The 20234-nt window shown below is 47.8% G+C and overlaps 1 protein-coding gene and 2 long non-coding RNA genes across 7 annotated transcripts in view; 2 read left to right on the top strand and 1 right to left on the bottom strand.

Annotated features, from left to right (window-relative positions):
• LOC101902904 (uncharacterized) overlaps window positions 1–2013 on the top strand; it is a 168305-nt gene extending 166292 nt beyond the window's left edge. Inside the window, exon 5 of the long non-coding RNA XR_001502343.3 lies at window positions 1924–2013. This is a non-coding gene — a long non-coding RNA (uncharacterized lncRNA). The remainder of the gene's footprint in view (window positions 1–1923) is intronic.
• The window catches only part of ZFHX3 (zinc finger homeobox 3), a 256592-nt gene that overhangs the window by 8502 nt on the left and 227856 nt on the right, over window positions 1–20234 (bottom strand). For all 5 annotated transcript variants that reach the window (XM_059877477.1, XM_059877479.1, XM_059877478.1 and 2 more), the window contains 4 exons: window positions 18037–18170; window positions 17683–17883; window positions 8107–8209; window positions 1472–6907 (listed from right to left, as the gene is read on the bottom strand). In XM_059877477.1, the coding sequence (XP_059733460.1) occupies window positions 1472–6907; window positions 8107–8209; window positions 17683–17883; window positions 18037–18170 (5874 nt within the window). The remainder of the gene's footprint in view (window positions 1–1471; window positions 6908–8106; window positions 8210–17682; window positions 17884–18036; window positions 18171–20234) is intronic.
• On the top strand, window positions 4563–19447 carry LOC112442303 (uncharacterized). Its single transcript, XR_009491359.1, has 3 exons — window positions 4563–4641; window positions 6534–6874; window positions 8087–19447. It is a non-coding gene; the product is annotated as an uncharacterized lncRNA (long non-coding RNA).

The following is a 20234-nucleotide window of genomic DNA, read 5'->3' as shown; positions in this document are numbered from 1 at the left end:
TTCTAATTCTTTCTCATTACTATGAAATGTTGGGCCTTCCCAAGCCCCTCTGCCAAGGTCCCAGGCTGCGGGAGTAGTTCAGTACTCAGCCACTTCCCATCGCCTGTTTCCTGCCGACTCTATCTAGCTGACTCTTATCATCCTGTGACACTACTTGTCAACACAGGTAAGCAGCAACTTCTACATCTGAATGCTTTCTTCTCTTAGGATAAGAAAGTGGGATCAGGAATGAGGTAGCTTCATGTCCTGTAAAACCACTGCCAAAATTATAAACTTGGATTTAATTCAACCAGAAAGCAGGGCCGCTCTGGGAAGCAGCTGAACCACTAGAGCCCCTGGGAACTGGGACATTCTGAAGGAGGCACACTGAGGGTCTCTGCTTTGGTGAATGTGCACTGGTCAATACAGGCTGTGGGGGACTTACTAACTCATGCTAAGCCTCACAGGATCCTAGAGGTGAGGGTCCTGTTTAGGAAAGACAGCTGGATCCAGAGAAGACAGGTGAGGAATGAGGAGGAGGAGGAATAAGAGAGGCACACAGGAAGAACTGTGGAACTCCCTATGAGGTAGAAAAATGAGTACCAAGTATGTGACTCTGCATTAGAAAGGGAAATGGGCAGAAGGAAATGAAGAGGTGATTGAACACCCCTAAAAATAAACATTTTCAGTTTAGACAACTATAAAACACATCGTAATTCAGAACCACGTTGCCCGATTCAAGTTCCTGGTCAGTGCATTCCAGTATAGAGGTAGTCCAATTAGAAACTAGAGGGCGGTCCAGTGGTTAAGACTCCATGCTTCCACTGCAGGGCGTGTGGGTTCAGTCCCTAGACAGGGAAGTACGATCCCACATGCCACATGGTGCAGCCAAAACCCCAAAGTAACACACCACTGTGTTTCTGACTGAAAGGGAACCCCAGAAGTAAGCCTCCACCTTGTGAGAGCTACTTCCTGGTAGCATCTCTCCTGCCAGAGCAGGTCTCTGAAACAGGAGGCGGGACCTCAGGGGACAGCAAACAGTTTATTTAAATTCTCTTGAATCTGTTTCCAGAGGGCACAACCCAGAATTAGCTAGGATGTTCAAATGTTTTATATTTTCAATAGATTTCTAGATGCGATCTGCATTTCCACAAAAACTGAATGGAAGGGTCCATAATGGAAACTGCTGTCTCAAAAACACCCCAGGATCTAGTACACCAGAACCCTCCAGTTCATGCCCACAGCATACACCCTGGTCTGTGCTGAACACCAGGCAGGAGTATGGTTTCAGGAGATCATTCCAACTCCAGGGTCCCCATTCTTAGAAGTGGAAGGGTCATGTACATCACAGCTCTAGGGAGACTCAGTGGAAGGGACCTGAAATTCTGTTGCAGTTAGAGAACTAGGAATGTGGAGCCTCCCACCTGCCCAGCACTCAGGTTTTGTGTGGTGGCTCTTTACTACTGGGAGAATCATTGAGAGCAGAACCCACCTGTGTTGGATGGAGTGAAGCCTGGCAGGGAGGGGCTGTTGAGGCCAGGGAGCAACACAGGAGGAATGCCCTGGAGCGCCGGGTATGCTGTAGGAAGGTTGAGAGCCTGCAGAGGGGCGTTGTCGAACATCCCTTGCTGCTGAGCTGCCAGTCCAAGGACCTCATTGGCCTTTTTAATCCGGTCCAGCTCTTGTTGAGCCATCAGCTGACGTACAGTGGCTGGGTCAAAGTATTCTTTCTCCTTGTCTAGCTGGCTTCCAATGGTGTCTTTAACTTTGGAGATATGCTGTTGGGAAAAGATATGGTCACGTACAGACAGCCGAGCACTGTACTTGATGCCACACAAAGTGCACTCTGTTTTGGGTCCCTCGTAACTCGTTTGGTTTATACCAAAATGCTTGGCCATGCTTAACTTGGACTTCTTTTCTTTTGCCCGGGCATTCTGGAACCAGACCTGAACAACTCTCTTTGGCAGTCCAATGTCATTGCCCAGGACTTCACACTCCAGCATGGTGGGTGTCCGGTAGTCATTGAAGCATGACTTGAGGACCTTCAGCTGCAGATTGGTCATTTGAGTGCGAAAACGTTTCTGCCCGGGCCGATCCCCACTGTCTCCAGATTTGCCTGCTGACCCACTCACACCAGGGCTTGGAGAGCAGGGGTCTGCAAGGCTTGAGGTTTCACTGTAGTCCACGGTACCTTCATTGTCATATTCCTTGCTATAAAAGCTGGGAGCTGGGCTGACCAGGCCAGATGACAACCGATCTTCATACTCAGACATTGCCATCATGGCCGCTTTGGTCAACCCTTCACTGGGCGCAGAAGAGGATTTGGTTTCAGTTGCTATTCCCGTTGCACTATCGTTATCTGCATTGCCCTCGTCTCCAGTAGTGGTATCTGTGATCGCTGTGTTGACTGAGGAACAGTCATCGTTGTCCAGCTTAGTCTGGTCAAAGTTTAGATTAACTGAGGACATGGAGGGGCTTTCAAAATCTTCCATGCCTTCCACCTTGATGGAAGAAGGGCTCAGAAGAGTCCTGGGAGACAACTCCATGGTTTTGCTCACAGGTGAGAGGGGAACACCTTGGCCATCACTACTGCTTGGGGGTAGGTGGGAAAAGCTAGTTCCATCAAAAATATCTCCCTTCATCTGCAGTCCCCCATCACAGTCTAAGAGCATTGCAGACAGAGTTAGGTTGTAGCCAGCTCTCTTGGCTTCATGCCAATGACGGGACCGGATATGAGCTTCCAGGGCCGTCTTGGCTTTGAAGAGTGCTCTGCAGAAAGGGCACCTCCTATGGGCCTGCGCTGGGCCCACCGCCCGGAACTGTCCTTTCCTTTCCCGGGCCCGGGTGTTCTGAAACCAGACTTGGACTACACGTTTCTTCAAGCCCACCTCATGCGCGATGTGATCCAACATCTTTCGAGTTGGATTGGAGTCCAAGAGATACTTTTGGTAGAGAATTTCTAGCTGTTCTGGCGTGATAGTTGTCCTCAGACGCTTGTCTCTCTGAGGTTCTTCTCCCCCCGTCCCACTGTCGTTTTCTCCAGGGCTTGCACTGGCCTTTTCCTCCAGCTTCCTCTTCAGAGTGTTCATCGTGGAGGTGGGAGTTGAAGGGGAAGTGGCTGAGCTTGCGGGAATCTGAGGTATGGCCCCAGAGAGCAGCTGGCTTGCCAGCAGTGGGTTACTAGGGTCAAACAGCATAAAAGGCATATCCAGTGACCTGTCCAAGAACTGGGGGTGGATGAACTGGTTCTGTGCACTCAGGAAGTGAAGCTGCTGATGCTCCTGCCAGTGCTCAAATGATGGGAAGGCCAACTTGCACTGATCACACTGGTAGGGGATTAGCTGAGGAGGTAGGTTGGCCAGCGGCTGAGGAGTTGACGTATGGAGGGGCTTGAGGGGCAGGTGGGAGAGCTGGGAGGGGCTGGGGCTTGACTGGGGCAAGGGGCACTGAGGTGGGGGCGCTTGTGGAGGAGGCTGCGTCGGTACCGGCGCGGGGGACGTCAGCTGTGGGAGCTTCTGCTGGGCAGTGCTCATCTTCTGCTCGGGCTGGTCTTGCTGCTGCAGCTCTGCCTTTGGTTGTCCTTGCTTATCTTGGGTTTGGTTCGGCTGTGCACTGGGAGGTTCAGCCTGCTTTGGTTTTTCATCACTCACCTCTGGTTTTGCACTGAAGGTGGCCAGCTCATCAGCCTCTGATGGAAGCTGCAAGAACGCAGAGGATGCTGTACTGGCTGCAGGTGCTGGGGTGCTGTAAGCCTGGGAGGGCATTGGGGTGCTACAGGAGGAACTGGTGGGTGTCAGGATTTCCATGGCATCCATGGAGTCCTCATTCTGGCTGTCATCCTGCCCTTCCTCGTCCTCATCCTTGTAACACAGCTTCTTCTGGTGCTTGATGAGATCGAAGATGCGCTGGAACACCAGGCTGCACTTCTTGCACTGGTAGTTCAAGTTGCTCGTTCGAATATACCTATCGTTTGTAAGCTCACGCCGCTCTCCATCTTTGCCCTCTCCCTGATTCTCATAATTTTTCCTGGCCTTCTGTCGAGCGTTTTGAAACCAGACCACTATGACTCGGGTTGGAAGGTTCAGTAAATTAGAGAGTTGCTCAAATTCATCGTCCTTTGGGTAAGCGTTGGCATCAAAGAAGTCCTGCAGGACCCTCAGCTGATAGTCGGTAAACCTTGTTCTCGAAGACCTCTTGCTCCCCCAGTACTCCTGCTTCTGAGGTTCTGGCGAAGGGGGCCGAGAGTCAATCTTGAGCTCCTCCAGGCTGGTGATGGGAGGATTGCTGAAGTTGTAAGGGGAGTCCTTGTTCCGCTGCCGCTCTTTGAAGAGTGTGTTTCTGAACCAGTGCTTGATCACTTTCTGGGGCAACCCAGACTTGTCTGCCATCTCTTTGATCTGCTCTTCACTGGGGGAGTTGTTAATGTCAAAATACTGCCGCAGGACTCGGAGCTGGTCATCCGTGATCCTCGTACGAGGCCGCTTATTCTGCTGCTGGAGCAGACTTGGATTGAGCTGATGCTGGTACAGCTGGGCCAGGTCCGCGGGCAGAGGCTCCACGGGTCCAAGCTGAGGGGGCAGCTGAGCCGGCAATGTCTGCAGCGGCATCGTCTGCATCATGAGTGGCGAGAAGATGGGCAGCTCCATGGGCATGGAGAGCTGGGTGAGTGGCACGGACGGCTGGGCTGGGGCAATCGTAGGTGAAGTGATGGGTGGGGCTGACGTGGGGATGGCCGGGGTGGATGCTGGCTGGGGCGGCGCTGCCGGCAGTGGGGGTGGAGGCGGGGGTGGAGGCGGGGGCGGTGGCTCGGGGGTCTGAGGCCTCAGGGGGTACAGCTTGTCGTAGTGCTCACGGTACTGTTTGGCAAATCTCTCTAGCTGTTTAAATGGAAAGTAATTTTGATGAACGTGCTCTTGATGACTCTTTAAAATCAAGATGTTAGAAAACAGCTTGCCGCAGGAGTCACACTCGAGCTTCTCTGGGTTCTCGCCCTGCTCCATCTTCCCATTCTTCTTCTGCACCTTCTGCTTGTTCTCGTTGTACTGGATGACCAGCTCAAAACCAAAGTTCTCCAGCAAGGCCTTGGTAGCATTCCCTCTGGCATCCGAGGCAATGCGTGGAGGGAGCATGGAGGGCTCAGAACTAACCCCTGGGGCCAGTTCTTTCTTCTCTTTGGCCTTCAAGGCATCGGGCAGTGATTCCTTTGGTCCCGAGTTGATCTCTCCCCCCTCGGCACCATCCCTCTCTCTCTGGCTTTCTTTCTCCTTCTCTTTGATGACCAATTTGTTTTTCTTTTCAGCGTGCTGGCTGGGCTGTAGGAGAGCAGGGTGACTCTGGGGCAGAGGGAGCTGGCTCTGCTGCTGCTGCTGCAGCATCTGCTGGTGGCCCTGCTGCGGGATCTGAACCTGGGCCTTCAGGTCTTCCAGCAGGCCTGGGCCCGTCCCAGTCAGCGTTAGAGCCCCACTGGTCACCGGCAAGCTCACCTCCGGGTTGAGCTGGAATTCGGCACTGGGGATGTAGAAGGGGAAGAGAAGATGCTGCTGTTGCTGCAGCTGGAGCAGGGTCTCGGTGGTCATGGGGAAGTGAGGCAGAAGGGTGGGGTTGAACAGCTGGGACTGGATCAGAGCTGCCTGCTGCTGCAGCTCCTGCTGCAGGTGAGCTTGAACTTGGGCCTGGGCCTGGGCCAGTGTCTGTGCTTGTTGTTGTTGTTGCTGCTGCTGCTGCTGCTGCCTGGATGCAATCATGTCTGCCAGCTTCTTCCGGTTGGCTTCCTTGGGCTCTGCAGGGGACACAATGTTGGCACTGATGGGATTCCCCAGGGGTGGCATTCCTACACTTTCAGCGGGCACTTGACTCAATAAGCTGGAGCTCGCAGCGATGCCAGCACTGCTCGGGTTGGTGGTGGTAAAGGTGTTACTGCCACTGGTGCTCACAGGACTCGGGGTGGAGGAGCTCAAGGGGGCTGTGCTGCTGCCCCCAGTGCCATTGCTGCTGCTGCTTGCCGCCTCCAGCTTGGCTGCCCGGGCCTTGGTCTGATGCAGCACAGAGCGCATATGGATCTCCAGGGTGGAACTCTGGCTGTAGGCCACATTGCAAGTGTTGCACTTAAAAGGTTTGTTGTCAGGGCTGCTGGTGGGTTCTGGCTGACCGGTGGCCGACTCTTGAAGGGCTCTCTTTAACTTGTGTAGGTGGGAGACAGAATTGTAGTGCACGAGCAGGATGTTCTTTTGAGTGAAAGATTCCTTGCAGACGGTGCACTTGTAAGGGCGAGAAGGGTCCAGGAATTTTTCCATGGTGAAGTTGGGGCCTTTGCGGAAAGGTAGGGCTCTCTTTGGCTCTGAGCCCGAGTCCTCTTGTACCGACCCAGAGTCACTGCCCGTCGGGCTCTGTTTATCCTCCAAGTCACTCTCTTCCTCCTTGTCTTCCTCCACGATTATGGTGTGGTCCTCGGCCAGGGTGGGGTCCCCCATTGCCAGGAGGTCCCCGTTGGCCAGAAGGCCACCATAAAGCTGCTGAATGTCAGCCTCACTCAACTCCAGGTGGCTTGTCTCAAGGTGTTTTTTCAGAGCCTGGAAAGTTCGGAAGCTACGCTGGCAAAGACAGCACATGGTGGCAGCTCTGATCACGTGGTACTGAGAGTGGAGCTGCAGCTTCTCCACCGTCTTGAAAGCCAGACTGCACTGGTTGCAGCGGTACTTGTACACATGGCGATCTGACACTGGCAGCTGAGGCCTCTTGGCGTGAACCTCGTTGAAGTGTGTCTGGAGGGTGGCGGAAGTTTTGAAAACCTGGTTGCACCCCTTCTTCCAGCACAGGAAGCCTGAGTCTTCTCTCACAGAGCCCGAGTCCACAGGAGAAGGTTTCAAATCTCCACTGTGTTCTGTGCTCACAGAGGGTAAGATGTTCTTTCCCAGATCCTCTGAGGTTTCTGTAAAGAAAATAGAAATCAAGCCCAATGATAAAGAGGGCTTCGAGCTGCCTACCTAACAGGGCCTCGTGATCACAGAATCTGATGATGAGGGAAATACCCAACCTGCAGACACACACTCTCCATGGAGCCCCACCCACCCAGAGAGCACATGCTATATGAGCAGATACACAGGAAGAAGAGGAAATACAGAGAGTCTCAACTCTTAGTAGGCCTATACCATCACACAAGTCTGTCTTTTAAACAATATTCGTTTCAGTTTCTCAAGAAATTAAAGGATACCCCTTTTACATGGATCTAAACTGTAGAATATGTGATTTAGTGCCCTGCTAAGATGTGGGGCATTTGTAAGGACTGCTGTCCATTGTAACAAATTTTGGATATATTTCTTCGGCATTAAATTTCCTGTTACAGTGTGACTTCTGACTGTCCTCTCTATTCAATAAGCAATGAATGTTCAAGTGGCCAATTATGAAAATAAAATACATTAAAATTTTTTTCTACAATGAGATCATCACACCCATAAATATTCTGACCCTTTTTCAGGTCAGTGGTATACTGCCTAGTATGGAGACATCACAAGGGAGAAGGTGGGGCAGAGCTCTTCCCAACTTAGGTCTTAGCTGCTGACAAGATGTCAGTGATGGAGGAGAAACTCAAAAACAGAGGTCCCACCCATCGAGGACTCACCCCAGGGCACCACCAGCATCTATATCTACAACATCGTCCCTTCCAAATGCTCCTTTCTGCTGCCTCCTATGAGACAGTCCTGGAAGTCTCAGAGAAGAGTTCTGTGCAGATACAGCGCCTAGAAAGATACCTAATCCAGTGCCCTGAGATCACCTGTGTGCTCCACAAGTCCCTCATGTTTAAGTCCTCAGAGAGGGAATATGTAATGGCTTAAGATGGTAAGTTATGAGTGTACTGACTGAGTCTCTGGTCATTAACTTCCTCACTGTACAGTCTAAGGGGACATGTGTCCACCAGAACCTCACTGGTTCTCACCTGAGCTTTTCTCACTTCAAACCACATGAAGAGCAACAGATACCCACTAAGAGCCCGAGTATCCAGTGCTGACAACAGCGCCCCTCGTCCCTTGAAAAGGTACATCCAGCTTAGGAGTACAGTAAGGAATCTGCAGCACTCTTGCCCTATGAACGTTCTGTTTCTCTTCCCAAGGTCAAGAGTATGACACTAACCAGGTTGCTTTCCCGCCTCCTCCACACTGGAGCTCCCGTCTCGATCTGGAACAGCCGCTGGGAGGAACATGCTGCTGGGCATCACCATCTCAGGGGTGGTCACCTGAAGAGCAAGCGGCAGAGACATGAGGCAAGTCAAAAGGAGAGGAAAGAGATCCAAATAGGAAAATGTGTAGAAATTATTTAATAAGCAAAATTAGCCTTCACCAGTGTTAAGGCTGGAGGTGTCACTTTCCATAGCTCACTGAAGATTCATGTTTATTAGACAAAGCTCACATCAGTCAAAAGTGTTTCTACGGTTACATTCTGGACATAATTAGCAGTGCACACTTGAAGAATAATCTTATTATTAATATTTTTCCTTTATGCAGAATTTTGACTTTGATCACTGACAATGTTTTGTCATGGGCTGTGAAACTTCTTGTGCAACCAATTAGGTAGATAAGTTGAAAGGCCCACCTTAAGCTGCTGAAAACATAATAAGGGCCCTAATTAAATCATACCTAGTAAAGTACACTGTAATCTTGAAGCAGGGAGCATTGTAGTACTATTTTCAAAATGTATTCAGGCAAGAAGAGGAGGGGAATGAGCGAGAGAAAGGGTAAGAAGAAGAGAGGAGAACAAAGGGAAAGCTAAGGACATGCAGACACACTGGCAGATTTTCTAGGAAACAACATTGTGTAACCCTTTATAAACTGAGATCAAGTGCAAATGAGCATTTCTTATGACTCACTTCAGTCAGGATTTCTCCCAGGGTCTCTGCCTGAGGTACACAGCATTGGAGGGAACTTCCACCTGTGTGGTAGCCCAGAGGGTGTCCTGCCTCCTACAACAGGGCAGCCCCACCTTGGCCACGGCTATTGCTGCCCAATATTAGCAACCTGGGTCAAAAGAGCTACAATTTAAGGTCAGATTTTAGGGATTTATTTCTCCAGGCTGTCCTGCCATCTGGCCAGAAACTTGTCCAAAAACATTATCATTTGCCTTCCATTAATATGATAAGAAGTCCTCAGTATGCAACATAAGGCTAAAAGCCTCCTCATTTAAAAAGAAGCAGTGCCCCTTTGCCTGCTACAGGACAGCAAGGTAGTTGAGGATATGCCCAGACCAATCAGAAATCGTCCCGTTTGAATGCAGCCTGAGACATAAATTGACCCCGAGGTAACAGGAACAGAAACGTAGGCTAGTCACCACTAGCCTTTCTACAAGGCACCCAGCCCACGTGGAGACATTGTTTCCTCATCAAACATACCACTGAGATAGTATCTTCTCTTGCTATTGCAAAGACCGGAACATCTAGATTACTGTTCAAAATTAAATATTTAAAATAAATTTTACTATTTTTAATGGTTTGAGGATTCTGGCCTTGTTCAAAATCACTGCTGATGCATTCACTAGAATCATCAGTGGTAGGTTCCTCCTCAAGGGGAAACTCGGACAGCTGTCCCCATAAATACCAAAAAGGTAACTCCCCCTTACGTTTCAGGGTGTTAGGATAATCTCAGCAACCCAGATGCCCAAAGGTGCAAAAATTAAGCAACAGGCACTGTGGAGAAGGACTCTGAGGAGCCCCCTGTTTATGAACAGCAGGTGCATGGTAGGTGCACGTGAGTGACACAGAACCCCTCTTGCACAGACATTGCACCCTCACACAAAGCTTGCCAGCAGCTGGTTAAGGCTAGCTGTTGATGAATCGTTAGGAATGGAGCAGAGATTGCCAAACTCATTCCATCTATTTTCTTTTTAATAGAAAGCATTTCTGACCAGTGTGGTTGGGGAGTCCAGTGGGAATCCAAGAAGTGAAAGGTCACCGATTAATTTATAGTCCTCAACCAAGGGGGAGCACGAGGTTGGGGGCAAGATGGGGAGAAAGGGAAAGGAAAAAAAGACTCCCCACCACCACCTTTCTCAGTTGTAGCTGCATGATCAGTCCTTTCCTGGGATCTTTAGGAATTATGAAAAATGAATCATGAGAAATAAAAAAAAGCCCTACAGAGTAAAAAAGAATAAAATTATCTAACACCTCAGCTGCACATCATTATAGAAAACTGTGGGCTCTTTATACGCATTACAGTAAGGCAGACATCCCCTCTAACAGACTCAGTACGACGGATCAGTAATTGTTTTCATACACTTTAATTAGAAAAACTCAGATGGCTATGAATAATAATGGAAAAGAGAGACTTTTGCACTTGAAAGGTTGAAGTCAATCAAGTGTGAATGACGGCAAAAAAGAAAAAAAAAAAAAAAAGACACCAATTCATCAGCCCTCTGTTGTCTCGCCGAGACTTTAATCATAATTCCTGATTGGGATTCAAGAAGGCAGTAAGCAGCGGTTCTTTGTCTGCCTTCACCTTCCATCAATTAACTCTCCCCGAAATATAATCATCAACCTCACATGCTCCTCTGCATCTTAATCTGGGCCTCCAAACCTGTAAGTCTTGCCCCATATATGTTTAAGTAATTACTTTTATCTACCTGCATCTTCTCATCTATAGTGTACCCAACCTCTCCCTGAAAGCAAACCAATGAAAAAGATTCAGCATATAAAATCTTAATGGACAAGAAGTTCCCAGGAGACTTGAGAGGAAGACTCCTGAAGGGAATCCTAAGGATCTAGAAATTCTGACGGGGTCTATCTGCCCATGTGTCTGAACAGAGAGATTGCAATGGAAGCCGCTTTGCTATGCAGGACACTGACAGACCCCATGTCAGCTCTTGGACGTTAAATGTTCTTGTGTCTGTGTCCACTCCTCTTTATCCTACCAGCTTCTCAACCCTGTCATTCACAGTTTCCACACTTTTTTGGTCAACAGCCAAAAGTACGGTCCTGCCAATGCCTCACTGAGGCGCTGTGCTCACAGAAGATGACGTAAGTTGGCCAAGGGCAGAGTTCCTTCAGCACCCCTTGTTTCCCAATCAGATATGGCGGCCATGCAGCCAGGCTGGAGGTCCCTGGGAAAGGCGGTCACTCACCAGTGCCAAGCACAGTTCTGTAAAGGCCTTCCTTTCACAAGGAGCATCAGATCACACTGGCACGCGAAGGGACAAAACCTGCCCACAGTATAACCAGGCCCCACTCTCCCCCACCAAACGTGTCCAAGCCGCAGACCCCCCCAAGCACTGGATGCCACCATTACACACTCAGCCCCAGCACCCCCAACCATAGACTCAAATGCCGAACAAAGAGATTAAGGTTTGGCCAGACCACACTCAGTCCAAACACCTACTCGTGCCACATCAACATCCATGTAGATTGATTCTTCCAGTAACCTTACACTCATACACAATGAGTATGTTAAATTACATTCTCCCATACTTGACACTAATGTATAAATGGGACTTAAGACTGTGAAAACAGACGTCTGACTGAAAGTCCAAGTTTTTGAGGTAAGAAAGTTCAATCTGTTAGAGCCATGACTTCCTCAAAATTTGAGTCTCTCTTGATTGGTGGCAGTCTGGATAGCACATGCCTTCTTCCTGCCTCTCTGAGCCAAGTCAGGTATGCAGAGTTGATGGGAACACAGGAACAAAGTATCATCTGAGCAGCAATAGAACCTTTCAGAAAGGTAAACAGGTCTCACATAGAGTGAGAAATGGGGAGTTGTGCACTGATACTGGAAATCTTCAAGTTTCAGCAATTTTCATATATGACAATAGAAGTAGAAGCATTCTACTTCACGTGAAGAAAAATCTTCATGCTTAAGCAATTCCAGAACAACTCAGTTGATGAGAAGGGAGGGCCTCAAGTGATTCTGCTTGTCCATTCATTTGACCATCATTCACTAAACTTTGTACAAGGTCCCTATGCCACTTGCTTGTGAGACAGAGCGAGACCGGGTCCCTGGGCCCAAGAAGCTCACATCCAGAATAATTAACCTTTTAGATATCATAAACTCATTAGGAAATCTGATGAAAGTGGCAGGCTCCTAGAAAAAATACTTTCAAACAGACTATTGCAGATAATTTCAGGAAATCACAGGCTCCCTAGAGAGAAATTCCTGGACTCAAGTTAATTGCCCTTGAACTACTAGGAAAGGTGATATGGCTTTGTAAATACCTCCTGTTTGGTTCACCATTATTTAGGATTATGATTTAATGCCTTTCAAGTTTCTATGACATGAGTGGGCCTGAAAGCCTCAAGGACTCATCTTATAAAAGCCAGAGTCTTAGATATAGGCCTGGTCCCCACTGTGACATTCAGGAGGGGCCGCTGATGTTTACTCTTTCTCAGTGGAAGAAGCTGGATTATAAGGAGCCGCCACACTCTTTGCTTTCTTTGGGTCATGGATGTGAAATGGCCAAATACAACACCTTGAGCAACCAAGGGGTATATAAGTTTTGCTAAATTCTTAACGGGACTGTTCATGCAAGTTCATCCCTCAAGGCCACCCTGAGGTTAGATCAATGCAACCAACAAGTTCCACATGCTGGCAAGCAAAGGTATCTTCTCAGACCCAAGTACTGCACCTCACTTCTCTGAGACTTTCATCCCCACAGCCTTGGCAGTGCTCACCTGAGTAGAGTTGCTTTCTGAAAGGCTCCCTATTCCAAGTGAAAGGACAGGTTTGCCAAAATTTAGACTCCCAAAGAGACTGAAATCCTTCACATTTCAGTAAAAAATAAACAGACTGAAGAGCCTCAGATGAAGGGAAAGAAAGAGGAAATGATGACAGAGGGAAAGACAGGACCTCAGACACAGGCCTTCCCAGCAGACCTGGCTAGTCTGTACACCTGGTGAATGAGGTATTGGTCCTATTCTTTAAAAGCCAATGCTTCTAGACCTTAGCATTTTAGCTAGTGGGGGATCTAGAGTTGATGGTGCCAGTGAGGGTCTAGCTGCTCACGTTCTCCTCTGACCTCAGTGGCTGCCAGGATGCAGGAGCTGTCCACACGCCTGCAGCCAGCAAGCCAGGCACAGCTTGGCAGCAAAGCCTCAGAGTTTTTTTTTGTTTGTTTTTGTTTTTAACTACCTTCCAGTTGTGCTAGGTTGGGCGCTGGACCCTGGTGTCGAGAAGGCCATGTCTCTGTCTCGTTTCCCTTCTAAAATGTCATCTATGTGGCTCTTTTTTTTTTAACCTAAAAGCCATGAGGAAAAATTATAGAGCAATATTAACATTCATATGGGCCAGAAACAAATGTAGCCCTGAACCAGATTTTAAAAATCTAAGAATCAGAAAGAATGAAAAAAGGAGATAGGTAGAACAGGAAACACATGAACAGTTGTCTCTCTCACACACACAGACACACACACACAGCAGAAGAGAGAGAGAAGAGAGCTGAGAAGGAGACTGAATTGGAGAGAAAAGCTTCATTAGACTCAGAGAGGCAAGCAGTGGCAGTATACCAAGGTCACTTCTAATTTAGACCATCTAATTGGCAAACAGGCTCCAAATGGCTATCATCTCACAGGACTTGGAATTAATGAAGCCCTATTATTTTCATTACCTTCCTCTGAGATGGAGACAAAGTGAGAGCTGGTGCCCAAGTGGGTGCCACAGCCTCAGGGCCAGTGGCCACCCGAGAGCCCTGATACAGGGGGGCCAAGCGGCCAGCCTGGTCTAGAGACTCAGATGTACGGGCACACGGGGAGCACAGAGAGAGATGCTGACCGAAAACATCACAGGAGTCAGACAGCTGTGGGGTGGGGTGAGGCGTAGGGGGTGGGAGCTGTGGAATTGCAGGCAGCGTGGGTCCAGGAGCTGTGAAGGGGAATCAGTGCATGTACAAAACATACAGGATAATTAGGAACTACTAAAGGGAACAAAGATGAAGGGCTAGAGAAAAAGGTGTTCCTGGCTGCTCCAGACTTAGCCCCATTCTCCGCCATGAGGTCACACTTTGCTAAGTGATGGAGGAACAAAGACAGTTTCCCTGTGTTAATGCTTTCAATCCCAGTGGTGTGTCCTGCCACTTAGAAGGACAGTGATTAGTTAGAATAATTCAGGACCACTGAAAATTATTGTAGGTGGTCTTTCCTATTCTCATTTAGGGGCTAGAAACCTGGCCCCCTTGCCCTCAACCCTCCTCCCCTAGAAAAGTGAGCAAAAAGAGGTGGCACAAGCAGTGGCTCCTTTACCCCCATCACTGACTCAGACTCTCGACCTTCCCTGTCACTAGGTGAGAGTGCTGTATGACTGGCGCTGGGGGCCAGCCGCTCAGTGGGGCCTGGAGGGGCACTGGTCTCACTGCCTTAAGCTTTATGCATTTCCTTCTTTCTTACCATGTGTGTAAAGACAAGCTTCAGAGCTCTGTTTCCCACAGGCCCAGCAGAATGAACTGCTGTGGGTGCAGTTTCCATAGCAGAGGGCCAGAGCTGCAATTGTTCCCAGTGGAGAATATTTTTCAAGCCCCTTCATCGGTAAAAAGAAGGGGGCCCATGGAGGACACAGATATGAGATGCAGAGCATAAGCAAGCAGCTGTTACCATAGCAACAGACATATTAGACACTGCAGGTTCCTGAAAGCTGTCTGATAAGGTATTATTAAATGAAGCCTCCTCAAAACACTCTCCATTTACAACTGAACGGAAAGACATTGTATAGAAAGTAATCTATTTCCATTTATCAAGGTGGAATTTACTTTTAGAGAGACTGAAACCCAATTCAAGCCAGATCCTGAGACCTTGGGCCCAGACAGCAAAAAATATTTACCAGAATTTACAGCTTCAGATACCATGGACACACCCCCCATCTGCCAGGAGGTGTCTGTTTGGTAGATTTTGCCAGGTTTTCCTAGTCTGAACCAAAGGCAGTGCATTCAGTCAAACCATCTGGCAAGGAAGAAGATTCACTCCTCTCACTGCCATTCATCCGGGCCACTCAAAGATAAAGCAGACATAACTTTTCTCCTCTGGGAGGATGAATGACTGGACATTGACTGTTCCTTAATGATACAGTTTAGAAAATGGAGCTCTGATTTGAGAGGCATATCTCATCATGCTGTTTTCAGAGTTTCCTGCTCTAGATGGCCAGGAACAAACAGATACACCATCAAAAAGTCTAACCAATACTTCCCCTTGGACAGTTTTCTAATAAAATTGCCATAAAAATAGCCTCCAGGGGCATGATTTTAACCACAGGTTCACTATAAACAGTTGTAAAACAATTTCAAAATTTCATTTTAACACCATACTTTTCAGAGGGAGGACAGTGGCAGCTACTTAATTGTTAGGGTCAAGACCAAGATGAGCAGTCCAGCCCTCAAATAGGGTGCCTGGGTTCACCCCAAAGTATGGCCACAAACTCCCCTCCAACCTTGGCTACTTGTCTTTTTCTTGCTGATCCTGATAAAGGATGGAGATGGAACTGCTTTCTTTAGCTTGACACAACACATCCTCATGACTTAAGAAACCAGTTCAACCGACAGCCATGCAGTGACTCCATCTTCATGCAAAGAGAGGGCATCAAACTGACCTTACAGACACCTTTAGTCAAATGTAAAACCCTTACATGATTACAGTTCCCACAAGTTTCAACTTTATTTCTGAATCCATTAACTGTCTCCCGTTGCTAGCAAATGAACTTCCTTATAGTCAGCACATTTCCCACAATTTACACACTTTTTCAGAAATGTCTAGAAAACACCTCCATTGTGTGCTGTGGGAAAATGAGGTAGGTTTACAGGGGTTTCTGAACAGGTGCCAAGCACAGCCCCTTTAGGGAGCGCATTTCTCCTACACAATTATGTTCTTGGGGAGTTTTCTCAAACAGGGATTATTAACCTGGCTCCATGGGTGAACTGTGGGTATCCTTATGCTCCCTGGCATTATACACACAATTTTGTACATGTAGGGATGTACCTGGTGGTCCCGTGGCTAAGTCTTATTGCTCCCGATGCAGGCGGCCTGGGTTTGATCCCTTGTCAGGGAACTAGATCCCACAAGCCACAAATAAGAGTTTGCATGTCGCGACTAAAGATCGCACATGCTACTCTGAAGACTGAAGATCCTCCTGCAGCTAAGACCCAGTGCAGCCAAGTAAATTTTTTTTTTTTTTTTTGGTACATGCAGAATACTTGAAAGAGTTCATAATAACGGATGTCAAACTAGCATGCATAGAATACCCAGTAAGGCTACTGAATCATATTTACCAGTCTCCCCCAAAAAGGATTTGAGAATCACTGCTTGAGTAACACCTCCTAAATTCTTAGGAATTTAGTACCCAAGCAAACACAGCAGTAACATCCTGTTGTTAAATGAAGACTCAAATGACCACCAGACTTGCTACCTTGTACCACACTGTTGCTGTTATAAAAGAACTAATATGACAAACAATGGCTATAGAGATAAAATTTATATACTGGCCCTTAAGAATATATAAATGAAACACTGTCTAATGTAAACCAATCATACAGATTACTACAGGCTCATATTTCCTAGACCAATGTGATATCAAACAGGAAAAATAATCACCAGAGCCAAAGAACAATGTATTGAAAATGCCTCCCTCCTCACATCTCTTCCTGCTTCTTTAGGCTCCCACAGTTCCAGGTCAGCTGTGGGAAGTCCTGGGTTGGCCAAAAAGTCCATTCAGCTAGGAAATATGTTGTTCATTAGTTTTTGGTGAAAATGGGAAAATGTGTCTTTTATTTTTACTTAGACCCAAATGAACTTTTTGGCCAACCCAGTATGACAGCCTGAGGAAAATCCCAAGGCTGGAGAGAATTCCCAGGAAACTCGTAACATAGAAACCCACCATCCACAAAAGTAAGTTTCCACTTACAGAGAATCTTTCAACATGTTCACCAATCTATTTGAAAATACCCATGGAAAGTTACACTTGCAGCACAGAGGTCACCGTAGTTTCTCATTGGCTGCTAAAGTTCCCCTGACGCAGCACCGAATGTATATTCCTCATGACGAAACATCACTTAGGACATACATTAGTATCACCTGCAGTATTTTGAAAAGTTTTCACATTATATTTAAGTCTTTGTACTAATCTTTGGGGCCATGTTTACAGTGGCCACTTAGAGACATGCCCCGCAAGTACAGCAACTTCATGTTCAAAATGCAAAGCCCTTGTTCATGATTCAACACGTGCTACCCAAATGAGCATCTTCCTGCCTTGAGAATGAAAGCATCCACCCAAGGGACTCCCCTGTCACGGGGCTGCATTCCTAGAGTGGGAGAATCTGGGGTCAAATCTCAACTTTGCCACCTAAAAGTGGCATCACAGCAATGAACTTCTCTGAGCCATAATGTAAACGTGTCAAGCCTTTTTTTAAATAGAGTGGCTGTGAGGATGAAATGAAACATAATGAATCTGAGAACAACCTAGAATATGACTTGCTCAGTAAAGGCCTGGAGAACCTGAATGACAACTTGCAGTTAACTCCCTGCAGGCCTCTGCATCTGGAGGGGAGAGGATGATGAGGAATGCTGAGAAACACAGAGCCCTTTGGGTCACCATCATGCCAAGACTAAGGTTGACAGTGGTCATAGGACCATCTTTGACATTTCCAACTCTGTCCTGCCTCTGGCGTCCAGCAGCACAGCCTCCTGCCCATATCACAGTGCCACCCTTGACCCCTGGGGAGAGAAGAGCCCTGAGGAGCTGCTCCCGGCCGCCTTACCGTCATGATGAGCTTCTCCACACAGTCGGGCGCCACGCTGTGCAGGTGGGTGAGGTGCAGCTGGAGGTGGATCTTGTTGTTGAGCATGTCCTGGCAGAGGGGGCAGCGGAGCATGGGCTGCACCGAGTGCTGCGTCATGGCGTGCACGCGCAGCCGGTTGACGTCGGCATTGCTGTACTTGCAGTAGGGACACTGGTACATCTGTGGGGGACACAGCCACCCCGCCGGTTGACTCTTCAGTTCCCATGGCAACAGTGTCTGTCCCATGCCCATCCACTCAAGACTTCACTCCCCATCCCACTCCCCCCAGGTAACTGAAATACTCTCCCACAGCACAGCCCCTCCGGGCCTCACCTGCTCCGGCTTGGTCTCCTCTGATGTTTTTGGTCGCTTTGAAGAAAGAGGGGACTCCGAGCTACCTGGGAAGGAGATGCGTTTGGAGGTTGCGGGAGAATCTGTCAGCTCCTTCTCTGCTTGGCTTGATGATGCTGGAAGGAAAAGCAGAAGATGTAATCCAGCAGCCAGGCCAGGCCAGCTCCCAGAGGGTGCGTGCTGGGTGAGAGTCAACATTCATTCATAGCTCAGGGTGTTTGTGAAACACCCAAGTTAAAGGAGGATGAGCATCTGGATGGGTTTATCAGGCACAGTGGGAAAGAAGCAGGCATTGGTTTCTGTTGCCTATGAATTTCTGTCACTACACAACTTTAACAACTGAACACCAAGGAAAAAAGGTGAAGAAATGGACTAAAAAGCTCTGAGTTGGATAAACCTACATTCAGTCTGTTCTGACCCCCCTCCCCGCCGATCAAGACACAACCTGCTGGCTCATGAGGGTGGCTGGGGAAGTCTCACCAACTGCTCTGCCAAACACGAGTCAACCCAAGAACCAGACAGACTTTCATAGATGTAATCAATGGTATGCTCCCAACTTTATTGTCACAGCTCTTGAAATCAAAGGAGACCTGATCAATGTGAACCAAAGCTTGATTTTTTGCATGTATGTGTTCACATGCAAAAAATCAAGCTTTGGTTCAGCAACTTGCTTTTGGCGGGGAGACGTAACTTAAGAGTGGAACTAGGCAGGGCATAAATCCAACTTATAAACAAGCCAGTGCTCCAGACACAAGAATTTACTCAGAGTGGGTGGTTCAGAGAGAGAGTTTCCTATCTGCTTGCCCAGACCATGCCCTCTCACCCCCATGTCACCAAAAAGACAAAACTCTGACGAGGGAGGAGGACCACCTGAGGCTTAAGCAGCAAACAGTGGGCACAGAGCAGTGGCGGAAGGAGTTCTCTGAGTCACGGAAAGAGACCTGCAAGATCTGGATGAGAAAACAGTTGGGCTAACAAGGTTTAACCAGGATAAATAAGCAGAGCTCCTCTGGCATAAACACAAATCCTCAAGTGGTCAGATCTGGTTATTCCGAAACCTGGTCAGTAGCTTAAGGCTGGCCTTCTCACTTGCTTTGGATGGGGAACTCCATTTTTCAGAATCTCATTACAAGAGGCAAGAAGAAAAATCCTAAAAATGGTAGCGAGACAAGACATACCCACTGTGCTCTGCCCTCACTGAAAAATCATTTGACTCCATGTAGAGGTCATTGGTATGGAAAGCCTCATTTCTACTCTTCAGTCAGACTGCTTTCTGTCTCATCCAGTCTAGTTACCCAGCACGTGTTTCCAGCTTTGAGATTTGTTCTGATGTGGATACACAAGATGCTGTCATTACAGATGTGTGCTTTAATAAACAGTTGTAAAAAATCAATTTTGTTCATTAAAATCATAAGGCCACACAATAATTTTGAGGGAAAAAAAAGTGAAATGCAGGAAATATTCCAGGAAGTGGATGCTCTTCCCAGAATGCACATCTTGTGACCTTTAACCCCAGTATCTTGGTAACCTGGTCTACATAAGTTTGTAGAACATCTATTATTTAAAAAGTACAAGGACAAGCATATTACATACAGACCCCTCCTCCTCCCAACACACACATTCATAACAGTACTTTAATCTGTCTCGAATCGACTTCAAACCCATTTTGCTCTTAATGGGAGTTATTCATTTTCACTTGAAAGGTAATACATGACGGCTGGATATTTAATGTGATGGACTGGCTGCCGATTAACTAGGTGCTGTAACATTCTAGTCTGGTTCCCCCATGGCCCACTTCCCATTTCCCAGACTCCCTCAGACCTGATCCCTCGAAACCCTGTGTCACGGGTTTTAGACCTCTGAGTATGATGGGCTGCTGCCTGCACACTCCCACAATAAGAGTCTTTAATTAATGTTTCAAGGACTTGAGATCTTCCTTTCCCCAGAAGATTCCTTAATCTCCATCATTTTTCATTTTTGCTTATTGGTTGTCTTCTATGTGTTAGCTCTTCAAATTCCTCCTAAAGATGGGGTGGCGGTGGTGGACGCATTAGGTGATAGCTACTTCAGATGCCTGTTTGTTAGAGCCATCCTCTACCTTGCTCACTTCCAGCCCCAATCTGTAGGATTCAGGGCTTACAGTTAGGAAGGAGCTGCCGTATGGCTCTCCCTTCCTCTAG

This window comes from Bos taurus, chromosome 18 (genome assembly GCF_002263795.3).
Source record: "Bos taurus isolate L1 Dominette 01449 registration number 42190680 breed Hereford chromosome 18, ARS-UCD2.0, whole genome shotgun sequence".
NCBI lineage: Eukaryota > Metazoa > Chordata > Mammalia > Artiodactyla > Bovidae > Bos > Bos taurus.
Note: the sequence above shows the minus strand (reverse complement) of the source record. Positions and strands in the feature narration are given on the sequence as shown.